Source organism: Oncorhynchus mykiss, chromosome 6 (assembly GCF_057628025.1).
Source record: "Oncorhynchus mykiss isolate SJ-2025 chromosome 6, ASM5762802v1, whole genome shotgun sequence".
In the NCBI taxonomy this organism is placed as follows: domain Eukaryota; kingdom Metazoa; phylum Chordata; class Actinopteri; order Salmoniformes; family Salmonidae; genus Oncorhynchus; species Oncorhynchus mykiss.
In genome coordinates this window covers 82,529,319-82,544,375 of record NC_143027.1, presented here as the reverse complement: position 1 = coordinate 82,544,375, position 15,057 = coordinate 82,529,319, and the positions used below count along the sequence as shown (strand labels likewise).

Genomic DNA, 15,057 nt, shown 5'->3' with positions numbered 1-15,057 from the left:
GTCTGTGTGTGTGGGGGGGCTGTTTTCTATATTCATGTCTGTGTGTGTGGGGGGGGCTGATTTCTATATTAATGTCTGTGTGTGTGTGGGGGGGCAGTTTTCTATATTCATGTCTGTGTGTGTGGGGGGGCTGTTTTCTATATTAATGTCTGTGTGTGTGGGGGGGGGCAGTTTTCTATATTCATGTCTGTGTGTGTGGGGGGGCTGTTTTCTATATTCATGTTTGTGTGTGTGGGGGGGCTGTTTTCTATATTAATGTCTGTGTGTGTGGGGGGGGGGCAGTTTTCTATATTCATGTCTGTGTGTGTGGGGGCGCTGTTTTCTATATTCATGTCTGTGTGTGTGTGGGGGGGGGCTGTTTTCTATATTAATGTCTGTGTGTGGGGGGGGCTGTTTTCTATATTAATGTCTGTGTGTGTGGGGGGGCTGTTTTCTATATTAATGTCTGTGTGTGGGGGGGGGCTGTTTTCTATATTCATGTCTGTGTGTGTGTGGGGGGGCTGTTTTCTATATTCATGTCTGTGTGTGGGGGGGGGGCTGTTTTCTATATTCATGTCTGTGTGTGTGGGGGGGGCTGTTTTCTATATTCATGTCTGTGTGTGTGGGGGGGCTGTTTTCTATATTAATGTCTGTGTGTGTGGGGGGGGCTGTTTTCTATATTCATGTCTGTGTGTGGGGGGGGGGCTGTTTTCTATATTAATGTCTGTGTGTGTGGGGGGGGCTGTTTTCTATATTCATGTCTGTGTGTGTGGGGGGGCTGTTTTCTATATTAATGTCTGTGTGTGTGTGGGTTCGCCTGTGTTTTCTCGACTCACTCCTGTGCGTCCTCCACCCCTCCGTCTTCCTGCAGCTCTGAGCAAGCTGAAGCTGCACCACATGTACCAGGGCAGCCAGGTGGAGATCGTCCACTCTAACGTGGTCTTTGACATCTGCAGCCTGATGCTCTACGGGACCCAGGCAATCCCAGTCAGACTAAAGATCCTGCTGGACAGGCTGTTCAGTGTCCTGAAACAAGAGGAGGTCATCCAGATCCTCAACGCATTGGACTGGACCCTACAGGACTACATCCGAGGATACGTCCTACAGGTGGGGGGGGGCTCTTCTTTCTTACTTTAGGACGAGGAGAGGGGAGAGAAAGGAGGACAGAAGAGAGGAGGAGAGAGAGGTACACAGGAGAGAGGGGGAAAAACAAAGCTTCTCTATAGGAACTCTCCTCTTCTCCTCATCCTCCTCTCTGGAGGTCTCCAGACTGATGGAGGGGAGATTTGTAAATATTATTTAGTTCCACGATTTCCCTCTCAAACTTGAGCTAGGCTGAACCAGCCGGCACACAGTCAGTGTCAGCCAACCGCTGCTCACTTCGATTAGTCCGTCATCAACTATTCAGCTTTCTCTCTGCATTTAATGTTAGCTCCTCTAATGGTGAACACAGAGTCAGAATCCTCGACAGGCAGAGCCAAGCGAATGCTGTGTGATGAAATATTGATCATGGTTACTGTATGAAGAGGCCGCGGTCTGACTTTCACAGACACCACAACTCCTATGTAATTACTACTGGGCCGGGTGGAGGAACCTCATTCTCCTCTCCCCTTCCTCTCTGATCTCACTCCACCCTGACGTGCGTGTGTGTGTGCGTGCGTGTGCATTTGTGTGTGTGTGTGTGTATTCATTCATTTGTATGTATGTGTGTGCACATGTCCTCTCTGATGCTGATGGATAGAGGGAAAATCCACGTGATTTAAATGAAGAGAAATGACAGGCAAGATGAAAGGCAGCGCTGTAATGAGGGCTCCCTCCTCTCTGCATTAACTTTACAACTGAACCCTTTATTAAGACGCTCTGGGGTGAAGTTCCCCTAAATACAGATCTAGGATCAACTTCCCCTCCCCCAATCCTCACCTTAGCCATTAGTGGGGAAAATGCTCATTTGACCCAAGATCTGTGTCTAAGGGCAAGTTCACCCTACACCTATTTAGACACAGTCAGTCTGTGTTTTAGATGACTTCATAGCGTCCTTGGTGTGTGAATATACAGGAATAGAGCTTAATACAGATGTATAATGCTAATGATGAAATGCTCTCTCTCTTTCTCTGCATATCAATCGCTTCCTCGCTCTCTCACTCTTTTCCCCCCTCCCCCGCACTCCACCCACCCCCTCTCCTTTCCTCCCTCTCCCCCATCTCCCTCCCCCACACCCTCCTTTCCTCCCTCTCCCCCATCTCCCTCCCCAACACCCTCCTTTCCTCCCTCTCCCCCCCTCCCTCCCCCACACCCTCCTTTCCTCCCCCTCCCCGCTCTCCCCCCTCCCTCCCTCACACCCTCCTTTCCTCCCCCTCCCCGCTCTCCCCCCCTCCCTCCCTCACACCCTCCTTTCCTCCCTCTCCCCCCCTCCCTCCCCCACACCCTCCTTTCCTCCCCCTCCCCGCTCCCCCCCTCCCTCCCTCACACCCTCCTTTCCTCCCCCTCCCCGCTCTCCCCCCTCCCTCCCTCACACCCTCCTTTCCTCCCCCTCCCCGCTCTCCCCCCCTCCCTCCCTCACACCCTCCTTTCCTCCCTCTCCCCCCCTCCCTCCCCCACACCCTCCTTTCCTCCCCCTCCCCGCTCCCCCCCTCCCTCCCTCACACCCTCCTTTCCTCCCCCTCCCCTCTCCCCCCTCCCTCCCTCACACCCTCTCCAGGACATAGCAGGGAAGGTGTTGGACCGCTGGGCCATCATGACGTTCGAGGAGGAGATTGCTACGCTGCAGCAGTTCCTCCGCTTCGGTGAGACCAAGTCCATTGTGGAGCTGATGGCCCTGCAGGACAAGGAGGGCCAGGCCGTGCTGGTCCCCAGCACCCGCACCAACTCAGACATCCGCACCTTCATCGAGCGCAGCACCCCGCGCACTGCCACCACCAACAACATCCTGACCCCCAAGGTGGAGAAACTGAGCTCGTCCAAAGCGCACCACTTTGAGAACTTTATTAATAGTATGGCGTTTATGCTACCATTTCAATTGTTGGGCTCCGTGCCAGCGCCTCTCCTGGGGTCGCCACTGGGGGCGCTGCAGCAGCAAGGGGGGCAGATGGAGCAGGGGCAGAGACGGGGGGACGAGAACCCCAACGCCCTCCCCCTCCCCGGGCCGCCTCCCACCGAGAACAGCCTGGTGGGCTCTAGCTCCGCCTCATTCACCTCTGACCTGGACAGGGGTGGAGACAACCCTATGGACGGCCTCTCGGCCACACCCAAGATGGAGGCTGAGGACTTCCCCACCAGTGACAACTACTCGGACGGCCGCTCCACACCCTGCACACCCTCCATGATGAACTCTGACTTTACCCAGATGTCCCCGGATAGCAAGCTCCAACAATCCATGGACCGGAACGGGGGAGGCGGGGGAGGAAGCCTCAAGAAGGGCCGTGTGTACTGCAGTGCGTGCGACAAGACTTTCTACGACAAGGGCACACTGAAAATCCACTACAACGCTGTGCACCTGAAGATCAAGCACAAGTGCACCATCGACGGCTGCAACATGGTGTTCAGCTCGCTGCGCAGCCGCAACCGCCACAGTGCCAACCCCAACCCGCGCCTGCACATGCCCATGAACCGCAACAACCGCGACAAGGACCTGCGAGGCGGCGGGAGCCTTTCGGCCGACGAAGACTCCGAGGCAAGCGACAAACCGCGGTCTGAGTACCCCCACTCATCCATCCCGGTGTCCCTGACCTCGTCCCCCGACAGCCAGAAGTCAGTTGCCAGCTACATGGTGAGTCATGTGGACTCCACCACCAGCAGCACCAAGCTGCATCACAGCAGCTCCTTCCCCAGCATGGGGCACCTGGGCCACGGCATCCTCTTCCCCAACCTGAAGACAGTGCAGCCTGTGCTGCCTTTCTACCGGAGCCTGGTGACCCCTGCCGAGCTGGCCAACAGCCCCGGCCAACACCTCCCCTCCCTCACCGTCCTCTCCTCCTCGCTTCCCCTCAAACCTACCTCCATCACCGCCCCAGACGCCTGCGGTGCCATCATTGACCCTGTGCCCAAGAAGAAGTCGCGGAAGTCGAGCATGCCCATCAAGATCGAGAAGGAAGCGGTAGAGAGGGAGGGAAGGATGGGGGAGGACAGCGGTTCAGAGGACATGAGCCCTATACAGGGCAGGGACAAGGAGGAGTGTGAGAGAGGGGTAGGAGGAGGGGGGGATTTGTGTACGAGACAGATGGGTGTAGAGAGGGAGAGGGAAAGAGAGGAGAGAGGAGAGAGGGAGGAGGTGAAGCGGCCAAGGTCCCACAGCCCGGAGAGAGATGTGTGTGGAGGCAGGGAACAAGAGGAGGATGAAGAAGAAAAAGAAGAGGGATCCCGGCAGGCAGAGACAGGTATGATCACCTGCGCCTCATCCCCCTATGATGGAAAACTCAACCACAGAGAGAACCACAGCCTCTCTCTGAGCAGAGACCACACAGAGACAGAGGGAGAGGAAGGCAACCAACCAACCTCCCGGCACCAAGACAAGCCGTGCGACGACATGGACCACCGACTGACCAACGGCGGTGTGTTCAGACTAGGCGACAGAGGGAAGGATGAACCAGAGGGCTGTATGGAAGAATACACCAACTCTAGCCTCCTGCAGTCTCGTATGGACTCTCAGGAGGGGCCACTGGACAGGGATGACCTTCCACACCACTGTGAGATCTGCAGCAAGACGTTCAACAACCAGTACAGTGTGAAGATGCACTACCGCAACGTGCACCTGAAGGAGATGCACATGTGCACGGTGGCTGGCTGCAACGCTGCCTTCCCCTCCCGCAGGAGCAGAGACAGGTGAGAGAGAACAAACACACATCAGTCAGTTAATAGTCTGTCATTTAGTTGTATAGTCTGTCAGCGATTTATGAAAGGGATTTGTCATTCTCTAGCACAATATAGGATATTTAAGCATACGATGTCAGAGGTTCTGTTGAAGTGTTATGGTTAGTATTTTGTTATGGTTGGTTAGTCTTTTCAGATGATCTAATAAAACCACACCAAACTGGCAGCAACCACATATACGTCAGTTACAGACTTATTTAACAGAGATGAATAGTCAATTAAAGATAGAACAATTGCTAAAGGTACCTTTGAAAAAACGCCAACCAAGGAACAACCTTTCCTACATTTTGTGTCTTTCAGGCACAGCTCCAACCTCAACCTCCACCACAAGCTGTTGACCAAAGACCTGTATAGCCCATCACCCCGCTCCCTCTACTCCCCAGCCTCCCTCTGCAGGGACAAAGACCCTGTCAGCCTGGACTACCGCCAGGACCTGAGAGACCTCCAGAGGGATAGAGAGCTCCAGAGAGACACAGGCAGCCAGACGTCCGTCATCTTCAGAGGACACAACCGCATGGGCCTGGTCTTCCCCATGAGCAAGATGGCCGACGAAAGGACAGGGGAGAATGCAGGAGAGGAACTGGAAGGAGGAGGAGGGGTGGAGGAGGGGGCGGTACTGGACCTAAGTACGTCATCGTCTGTACCTCCTCGTGGGGGCGGCAGCGCCCCTTCCTCCTGGGACTCGGATGGGGCAGGCAGCGAGGAAGGGGAGGGGCTAGAGGAGGAGCCTCTGCCGATGGAGGAAGACAGCGATGGGGAAAGCTGCGACGGGATTGGTCTAGGAGTCCCCGTTGGGGAAGGATTAAGTTTGGGCGGGGACAGGACCCTGGGCTGTGGGGGGGGAGGACAGATGGGGCCGCAGGGGGGCGGAGGTGGCTCACCCATTACCTGCCACGTGTGCCAGAAGGTATACAGCAACAAGGGGACTTTCAGAGCCCACTACAAGACTGTCCACCTGCGCCTGCTGCACAAGTGTAAAGTCCCAGGCTGCGACACCACGTTCTCGTCAGTACGGAGCCGCAATAGACACAGCCAGAACCCCAACCTGCACCGCAACCTGACTGGCAGTGGCGGCGGCACCACTCTAGACCAGGAGTAGGGCCTTGCCCGAGCTTCAGCTCACACAGACCCTGATTCACTCTCACTGTAATCTTTAGTCTTTGTTTATTTGACACCAGAACAGGCTAGCAGGCTAACAGGTTAGCACTTTTTGAAAAAAAATCCATTGTTTTTTAGGGGGCAATGTCTGTAGTGAGCTTGGGATTGTGGAATCCAGCTGTATTTTTCTTTGTTATGGCAGATTGTATCTGCTTTTTTTGTGCAAATGTTACAGGACAGTATATCTCCCTGAATGTTGAGTGGATTTCTCCAGGTATATCAAGTTCAGCAACCTGAAATTGTTCTGAGGTACACATGAAGACCTTCTGCATTCCATTCCTTGGACACTCATTTTCAACTAATTATGTTTCCTTTCCCCTGCCAACATTTTTTAAATATGTTATTTTAAATTGATATTTATTGATGGTACATGTAGAAAAACAACAATTTATTTTGGACACGAAATTGACAAGTCATTTTCCCATCATTAATTTTTGTCCTGATTTAAAACACTTAAAAATCATGCATCATTTTTTAAAACGTTGTGCATCTCAACCCCTCTCTCTAGCTCTTTTATTTCTATGCACTAATTCTAAATAGTTTGCCTTACAGTCTAGTATAATTTACTCGCATCCAGTTTAGGATCACCTGCCAGTTTCTAAATCACATACTGTTCAAGTGACACTTATCTCCAGTCATCAACAGTGGTGGAAAAAGTAAAGATACCTTCATAGAAAATGACTCGAGTGAGTCACCCAAATACTACTTGAGTAAAAGTATTTGGTTTTAAATATACTTAAATATCAAAAGTAAATGTAAAAGTATAAATAATTTCAAATTCTTTATATTAAGCAAACCAGGGGTCACCATTTGTTTTTAAAATGTACGGATAGCCAGGGGCACACTCCAAAGCTCAGACATAACTTGCAAACTAAGCATTTGTGTTTAGAGAGCGCCAGATCAGAGGCAGTAGGGATGACCAGGGATGTTCTCTTGATAAGTGCGTGAATTGGACCATTTTCCTGTCCTGCTAAGCATTCAAAATTGAACAAGTACTTTTGGGTGTCAGGGAAAATGTATGGAGTAAAAAGTACTTTTTTTTTTCTTTAGGAATGTAGTGAATTAAAAGTAAAAGTTGTCAAAAATATAAATAGTAAGGTACAGATCCCCCCCCCCCCCCCCAAAGAAAACTACTTAAGTAGTACTTTAAAGTATTTTTACGTAAGTACTTTACACCACTGGTTATCAACTATAACAAGTTAAATATTTTCGGTGTTCTTCTTGGTAGTTATCGTCGACTTTCCCTGTGAGTTTACACGTATCGTTCCAATCAAAAGCGTCTGTAACATTCTAGAGGTGTGGCGTACGTTCGTTTCTTTGGACTGTGGTCTGTAAAGATCTTTGTTTAAAAAAAAAAGTTTTCTAAGTATTGTGAACTTGATGGATATAAGTTATTGTTTGATGTTGTATGTGTGGTTCTGTTCCTCTCCTATCGTTGCTGTTTCTGGATGTTGCATTATGCTAGCGTGATAACGTTGACCAAAGATTTCTCAGTCCCGAGGTGCAAACGAATCCAACCGCCTCATGCAGTACAGTGTCCCTATTAGGATAGCCTCAGTGTTGGGCCGAGATTGAGGCTGTCCTAATATGGACACCGTATATTTGAGGCTTGCAGTATTAAAACAGCCTTCTCTTGACGCTCTTATCTGAAAATGCATCACAGAAAAGTCAGTATTCAGACTTGGGCTCTTAAAAAGCTATTACAACTCTTGGAAGAAAACATTTATTGGAAGAACTTTTATATATTTTCATGGTCTTTTGTACTAAAATCTGCTCACATCTTGTGCACTAGAGTGGGTGAGGGCATCATTCTAGACATACAGACAGACAGACGGTCATTGTCTCCAAGAGTTGGATCATATGATATTGTACTGTGAACAAGTCAAACACTGAGAAAAACAAAACCTAACTGAAAGATAAGTAGCCAGGGCCCAATGTCCACACACCCTTCAAAACATATGGTACCTAAATAATTATTGAATTGTATATTTTGTGAATAGAGTCATTTGTAATCTAAAAATAAAAAAAACACATAATGTATCAAATATGCTAATTCTACTAGACTCATTCTGCATCCTAAGAGATGTTTATTGGGAGGAAAAAGATGTCCAAAGTTACGTTCTTGTATTATTTCACAATAGTTTTTTGGTTTAGGTATTCTGCATATACACCAAGTGTACAAACATTAAAAAACCTTCCTAATATTGAGTTTCACCCCCCCCATTTGCCCTCAGAACAGCCTCAATCTGTCGGGCATGGACTCTACAAGGTGTCAAGCATTCCACATGGATGCTGGCCCATGTTGGCTCCAATACTTACCACAGTTGTGTCAAGTTGGCTGGATGTCCTTCGGGGTGTTGACCCTTCTTGATACACACGGGAAACTGTTGAGCGTGAAAAACCCATCAGCATGGAGTTCTTGACACTCAAACCGGTGCGCTTGGCACATACCACCATACACTGCTCAAAGGCACTTAAATGTTTTGTCTCGCCTATTCACCCTCTGAATGGCACATATAGACAACCTATGTCTCGAGACAATCGATTGTCTCAAGGCTTAAAAATCCTTCTTTATCCTGTCTCCTCCCCTTCATCTACACTGATTAAAATGGATTTAACAAGTGACATCAATAAGGGATCATAGCTTTCACCTCGATTCACCTGGTCAGTCTGTCACAATGTTTTGTACACTCAGTGTATATTTGACCTTATGTATTTAATTACATTGAACTAGATAAAATATACATTTCTTTGTGAAGTTGTATGGATTTGTAAAAATAAACCATGTGTTTTTTGATTTAATGTTACAATATTCGTTCCTACTCAATAAAAAGCCATATCTGTTAGCACGCTTTGGTCTCATTTCATATATAATATTTATCTATTTCGTTTTCTTAAAGTAAATAATATCATACGATTAGCCACCTGTAACAAAATATGAATCTGCTTTATACACAATATTTTCAGTGCCAATATCTAGTAATATTAACACACAGTTATTACATTGTCTTCTCTTTGTGGTGCTGGGAATTACAAAACACTACTTCATCCTCAATTTTATAAAAGCTACATTTACAGGAGTAATTGTTTTATACATAACTACATAATAGAAATGACTGCATAGTAGAATGATGTTCAGTAGGCAAGAAACAGAAAACGCTTTGAAAAGGTACAAATGAAATGAGTGTTCTTGTTGGACCTCTTCTGTTTCAAAGCGTTTTCTCCCGTTTTGTGCCCCGTCTATCTCCTAAGGCCTACTAGTGTTCCATACCAGGTAGAACACTGAATGTGCCCCAAATAGCATTCTTTTCCCTACATAGTGCACTACTTTGAGCAGAGCCCTATGTGTCCTGCTCAAAAGTAGTGCACTATATAGGGAATAGAGTGACATTTGGGACATAATGGCACTAATTTGTTCTTAACTGACTTGCCTAGTTAAATAAAAGGTCAAATAAAAAAAATAATCACTGTTGTGAGGTCACCGTGCAGTGTGTTGTTATTGATTGAGGGGTCTTCACTAGTTACAACAGCCACAAAGTCATAAACCACGCCCATTTCTACAATTGATCTATTTAAAATGGGATGTTTAACCTAACCTTAACTCGGGGTGGCAGGTAGCCATTGTCAGAGGCTGTAGACAGAAATGGACCAGCGATGGTAGGAGTAGTTCTGGTGGTAGGAGTAATAGTTCTGGTGGTAGGAATGGTTCTGATGGTAGGAGTAGTTCTGATGGTAGGAGTAGTTCAGGTGGTAGGAATGGTTCTGATGGTAGGAGTAGTTCTGATGGTAGGAGTAGTTCTTGCGGTAGGAGTATTTCTGATGGTAGGAGTAGTTCTGATGGTAGGAATAGTGCTGATTGTAGGAGTAGTTCCGGTGGTAGGAGTAGTTCTGGTGGTAGGAGTAGTTAGTTCTGGTGAGTAGTTCTGGTGGTAGGCGTAGTTTAGGTGGTAAGAGTAGTTCTGGTGAGTAGTTCTAATTGTAGGAGTAGTTCTGGTGGTAGGAGTAGTTCTGGTGGTAGGAGTAGTTAGTTCTGGTGAGTAGTTCTGGTGGTAGGCGTAGTTTAGGTGGTAGGAGTAGTTCTGGTGAATAGTTCTGATTGTAGGAGTAGTTCTGTTGGTAGGAGTAGTTCTGATTGTAGGAGTAGTTCTGGTGGTAGGAGTAGTTCTGGTGGTAGGAGTAGTTAGTTCTGGTGAGTAGTTCTGGTGGTAGGCATAGTTTAGGTGGTAGGAGTAGTTCTGGTGAGTAGTTCTGATTGTAGGAGTAGTTCTGGTGGTAGGAGTAGTTCTGATTGTAGGAGTAGTTCTGGTGGTAGGAGTAGTTATGGTGGTAGGAGTAGTTCCGGTACGTCCACACCCCGAGGTGAGGGGGATGAATCTGTTGCGCAACGAAACAAAGTGTACGTTAAAACTAATGCTGCAAAACAGAGGACGAAAGCGCTGATTGCGTAACTTTTCATTTTCAGTCAACCCACAGCTTCCATTTACATGTTTTACACAGAGCTGGCCATTACCACTTGGCTGCTGCTGAAAAGCCCAGTTCCGACAAGTGCCTCGATCCTTTATTGCTGGTGTGGGAATGTAGTACCACTCAAAGGGGGTGCGACGGTTATTTCCGTCCCCTCAGTGCACTGTATGTAGGCGACACTAACCATAGAAAACCTTGTAGGAGGTGGATCACTTGTTCATTTCACTCCACACACTGTTCACAGCAGAATTTAAACATTTGTATCCAACTTGTTAAGTGGTGATGGAGTAATATTTGTTGGCTACATAGCCTGAGGAGGAATCTTTGTTTCTGGTATCCTGTGTTCCCAACTGGTGGGATGTAACCCACTGGTGGATCGCAGCCAATTCCTACTGAGTCGCAAGCGAAGGTTAGGCGGTATAGCTAGAAACATTGTTCTGTTTATCTTGAGGTTGGAATGAAAATTGTGCATCAGCTTCAGGTGATGAATCATGGCACAAAATAAGTTTAGGAACAACTGCAGCAGAAACCATATCCACAAAGAGAAGTATGTTCCCAAATAATGATTTATTAGAAGAAAAAAGGTTAATAGTATGCATGACTGACAACTACAGATAACTGTTGTTTACCAAATCAACATATTTTTTTCTACATTAGATTCATAGGAGGTTGGTGGCATCTTAATTGGGGAGGACAGGCTCGTGGTAATGGCTGGAGCGGAATAAGTGGAAAGGTATCAAATACATCACGTGGTTTCTATGTTCCGGACAGTATTACGAGCCGTTCAGCAGCCTCCTGTGATTAGATTCTAGTCTTCTCCCTTCTCTCTTCAGCTCTATAGCCTACTACACCACTATGAGTCCAACCACTGTAACAACAGACCCTCATGAGCACTGCTGCTGCTTTTGAGCCTCACATGTTCCAGAGGGGGGGGGGGGGATTTTCTGGGGGCACTGACATTAGATCCCACCTCACAGTCTTGGGCTATGGAGGAGTGCAGGGAGAAGGGGAGACGGGAGGTGGAGGAGGGAAGGGAGAGTGGGAGGAAGGCAGGGAGAGGGGGAGAAAGGAGGAGGGTGAGGCAGAGGGTAAAATTGATTGTCCACAGGGGCTTGGGAAGCTGTTGAATATGAGGGGTATTACCGCCCCGGCACTGCAGCCAGATGGACAGCAGATGACTTTTGTTCCGACTAATACTCTAGTCTGGGGAGGCGTGGGGAGACAGGAAGAAGGAACATTTTGGAGTGCTGGACAACTTACATCACCCACTCTGTCTCAGGGATAGCACCATATTCTCTGTCCTCTATTCAAGGCCTACAGCAGAACAGTGAGAGTAAAAAGACAACAATTCAATGTCAGACATTGATAGTGTTTTTAGATAAGGGATTCTAAAACTTGTGTATTAGGAGTAAGTAGGCCAATATTGTATGTAGCAAATAAAAACATGTAATGCCCCAAAAAATATTTTAAAAAATGAATGTAACCTTTTTAGTATATTTGAAAGGGGTAGGGGGTAAAAAACATGGCACATTTTGACCACTAAAAACACCGTTTGAGATATTTCCACACTATGAGATTGGAATAATACTGTGAAATTTTGAAAATTATGAAAATTCCCTGGTTGTGTAAGAAATGAAATGTCAGCATGTTTTGGTGGGATGGTGTTTTGACCTGCCTGGTGACATCACCAGGTGGTAAATTAGTTAATAGACCAGCAATGAAGAGAGTTCCAAACATCTCTGCCAATAACAGCTCGTTTTCAGTTTTCCCCTCCCCACTCAGACCACTCCCAGACAGTCATAGCTAAATTCTTGCTTGGGAAATTGCTCTTTCCTAAGAAGCTATTTTTGTTTATTTTTGAAATCATTTTAATTGAAGACAATCACAGTAAGGTACTTAATTGTTACCCAGAAATGATTTGATACCTTTAACAACTCCATAAGGTTTAGCACCAACCTAGTTTGAATTGCAAATTGTGGATGAAAAGCAACCCCACTTCCCACCCTTCCCAGTTTGCCAGTTATGCACTAATATGTATAAAAGGGGGTATAGCTGCGAAAAACAAAACAAATAACGATCTGTTTGAATAGAGGTCATATAGTAATAACCTTTTTTTTAAGGTAAAATACTTTCTTCTTTGTGAAAATGGCTTTACAATGATAATCACCAAATGACATAATGTTCTATTATTTTTTATAATGACAACCCTTATCAGACTGTCACTATAGAGGTCCTATAATTCTATGTATTATTATGTAACAACACCTGATCCAAATGTTAACACGTATTTTGAGGAAAATCATTTTCAACCCAAACTGATTAAAACACCTTTGAAGTTATTTTCTTTATTTTTATCTTTTATTATTTCCACTTTCCAGTATGATAACCTTAACCAGTTTATAGCCTACCAAGAGCCTTCCCAAAATACTTTACTAATTTAAGTCTTCATATATGTACCATACACAACATGGAACTAATTATTTGATTAAATCATCAAGTATAAACCATGAAAAAAAATATTGAACGTGATACACCGTACATGTGTGAGGCTTAATGTGATAATTATACTGAAGAAAAATATAAACGCAACATGTAAAGTGTTGGTCCCATGTTTCATGAGCTGAAATAAAAGACTCCAGAAATGTTCCATACGCACAAAAATATTATTTCTCTATATTTTTGTGCACAAATTTGTTTACATCCCTGTTAGTGAGCATTTCTCCTTCACCAAGATAATCCATCCACATGACAGGTCAAGAAGATGATTAAACAGCATGATCGTCTGAGACAGCTGATGAATCTGAGGAGTATTTCTGTCTGTAATAAAGCCCTTTTGTGGGGAAGAACTCATTCTGACTGGCTGGGCCCCTACCCAGTCATGTGTAATTCATAGATTAGGGCCTAATGAATTGATTTATGAACGGTTACTCTGTAAAATTGTGGAAATTGTTGCATGTTGCGTAAATATTTGGAGCTGTTTTCACAGTCATAGTTTACACCTAGTTTATGGACTAAACAACACTTCCAGGGTTGGTCCAGGATTATGCTAGAGAGGAAGAGGAGACATGAGAGATTTTACTCTTCCCAAAATCTGTCCACGAAAAATAAACCCACAAAATGAGAAATTTTTGTATGTGGGGTCAATGAGAGAGTGACGAATTTGGTTAAAAGAAAATATAATATTTAGCTATGTATGGCTTATTTGATCAAATATACGTTTTGTTATGGTTAGGTTGTTACGAGGAAAGCACTGATATAAGTTGACGCACGTGGCATTTCGGCAACTTTAAAAAAAAAAACTTTATATCAAAATTGTGCCTGTTGTCATAGAGATAGATAGAGGATTCATCATTGATATAACTTGTTTTAACATGGCCATTACCATTTAGGGCTTCGAACATTTTGAATTAGTCAAATGGGTGGGGATTCCTATGAGTTGGGCGCAATCAGCAAATGAAGAAGAAGAAACCTGAGTACTATAAAATCAAGACAGCCCATTCTTTCACAGACGCTATAATGGCACAGATACAAAGATGAGTCCTCTATCTCTCAATTCAATTCAAGGGGCTTTATTGGCATGGGAAACATCTGTTAACATTGCCAAAGCAAGTGAAGTAGATAATATACACAAGTGAAATAAACAATAAAAATTAACAGTAAACATTACACTCAGAAGTTACAAAAGAATAAAGACATTACAAATGTCATATTATATATATATATATATATATATATATATATATATATATATACACACACAGTGTTGTAACGATGTACAAATGGTTAAAGTACAAAAGGGAAAATAAATAAGCATAAATATGGGTTGTATTTACAATGGTGTTTGTTCTTCACTGGTTGACCTTTTCTTGAAGCAACAGGTCACAAATCTTGCTGCTGTGATGGCACACTGTGGTATTTCACTGCGGGAGTTTATCAAAATCGGGTTTGTTTTTGAATTCTTTATGGATCTGTGTAATCTGAGAGAAATATGTGTCTCTAATATGGTCATTCATTGGGCAGGAGGTTAGGAAGTGCAGCTCAGTTTCCTCTATCTCTATTGACTGTATCACGTATCTGCCCTCTCATTGGCTAGAATGGTCCCACCAGATCTCGCCTCCTGCCTACATGCCTACCATATTTGAGGATATGTATTTCCATTGTTAGAATGGTCAATCAACTATCTTGTCAATATAATAGACAATCTTTGACTGTGCTTAGTCTGTGTCCTGGAACCGCGCCGTTATCATTTGGGCGGCATTCAGTACAAAAAAACGGAGTGCAACGTTCAATTAAACGGAAACGTTACTGTTCTGTATGGCCAGTTAAAAAACTGGAGTGGTTGGGTTGTGGGTTCAAAATGCACCGCTGCCCTTTAAATAGTCATACGTCACTCATTGTTTCCAGCCACACTCCGATACACTCACCAAACTGATTAAATATACCTCAACGTCTGTTCAAGAAAGTTGACCAACGATTTGGGGAAACGTGTCGTTCAGTACAAACCGTCACGCAACGTAGTAAATGTTGAATCGAACTGAAACACTCCTGGAAACTGCCCTGGCTGTCCATGAGGGTTTGGTTCTCTGGCAT

At 45.4% G+C, this 15,057-nt stretch overlaps 1 protein-coding gene across 2 annotated transcripts in view; it reads left to right on the top strand.

Moving 5' to 3' along the window:
- The window catches only part of LOC110526985 (basonuclin 1), a 30,316-nt gene extending 21,467 nt beyond the window's left edge, over positions 1 to 8,849 (top strand). For both annotated transcript variants that reach the window (XM_090239367.1, XM_090239368.1), the window contains 3 exons: positions 851 to 1,086; positions 2,678 to 4,797; positions 5,146 to 8,849. In XM_090239367.1, the coding sequence (XP_090095493.1) occupies positions 851 to 1,086; positions 2,678 to 4,797; positions 5,146 to 5,944 (3,155 nt within the window). In that variant the 3' untranslated portion in view covers positions 5,945 to 8,849. The remainder of the gene's footprint in view (positions 1 to 850; positions 1,087 to 2,677; positions 4,798 to 5,145) is intronic.
- Positions 8,850 to 15,057: the final 6,208 nt, after the last annotated feature.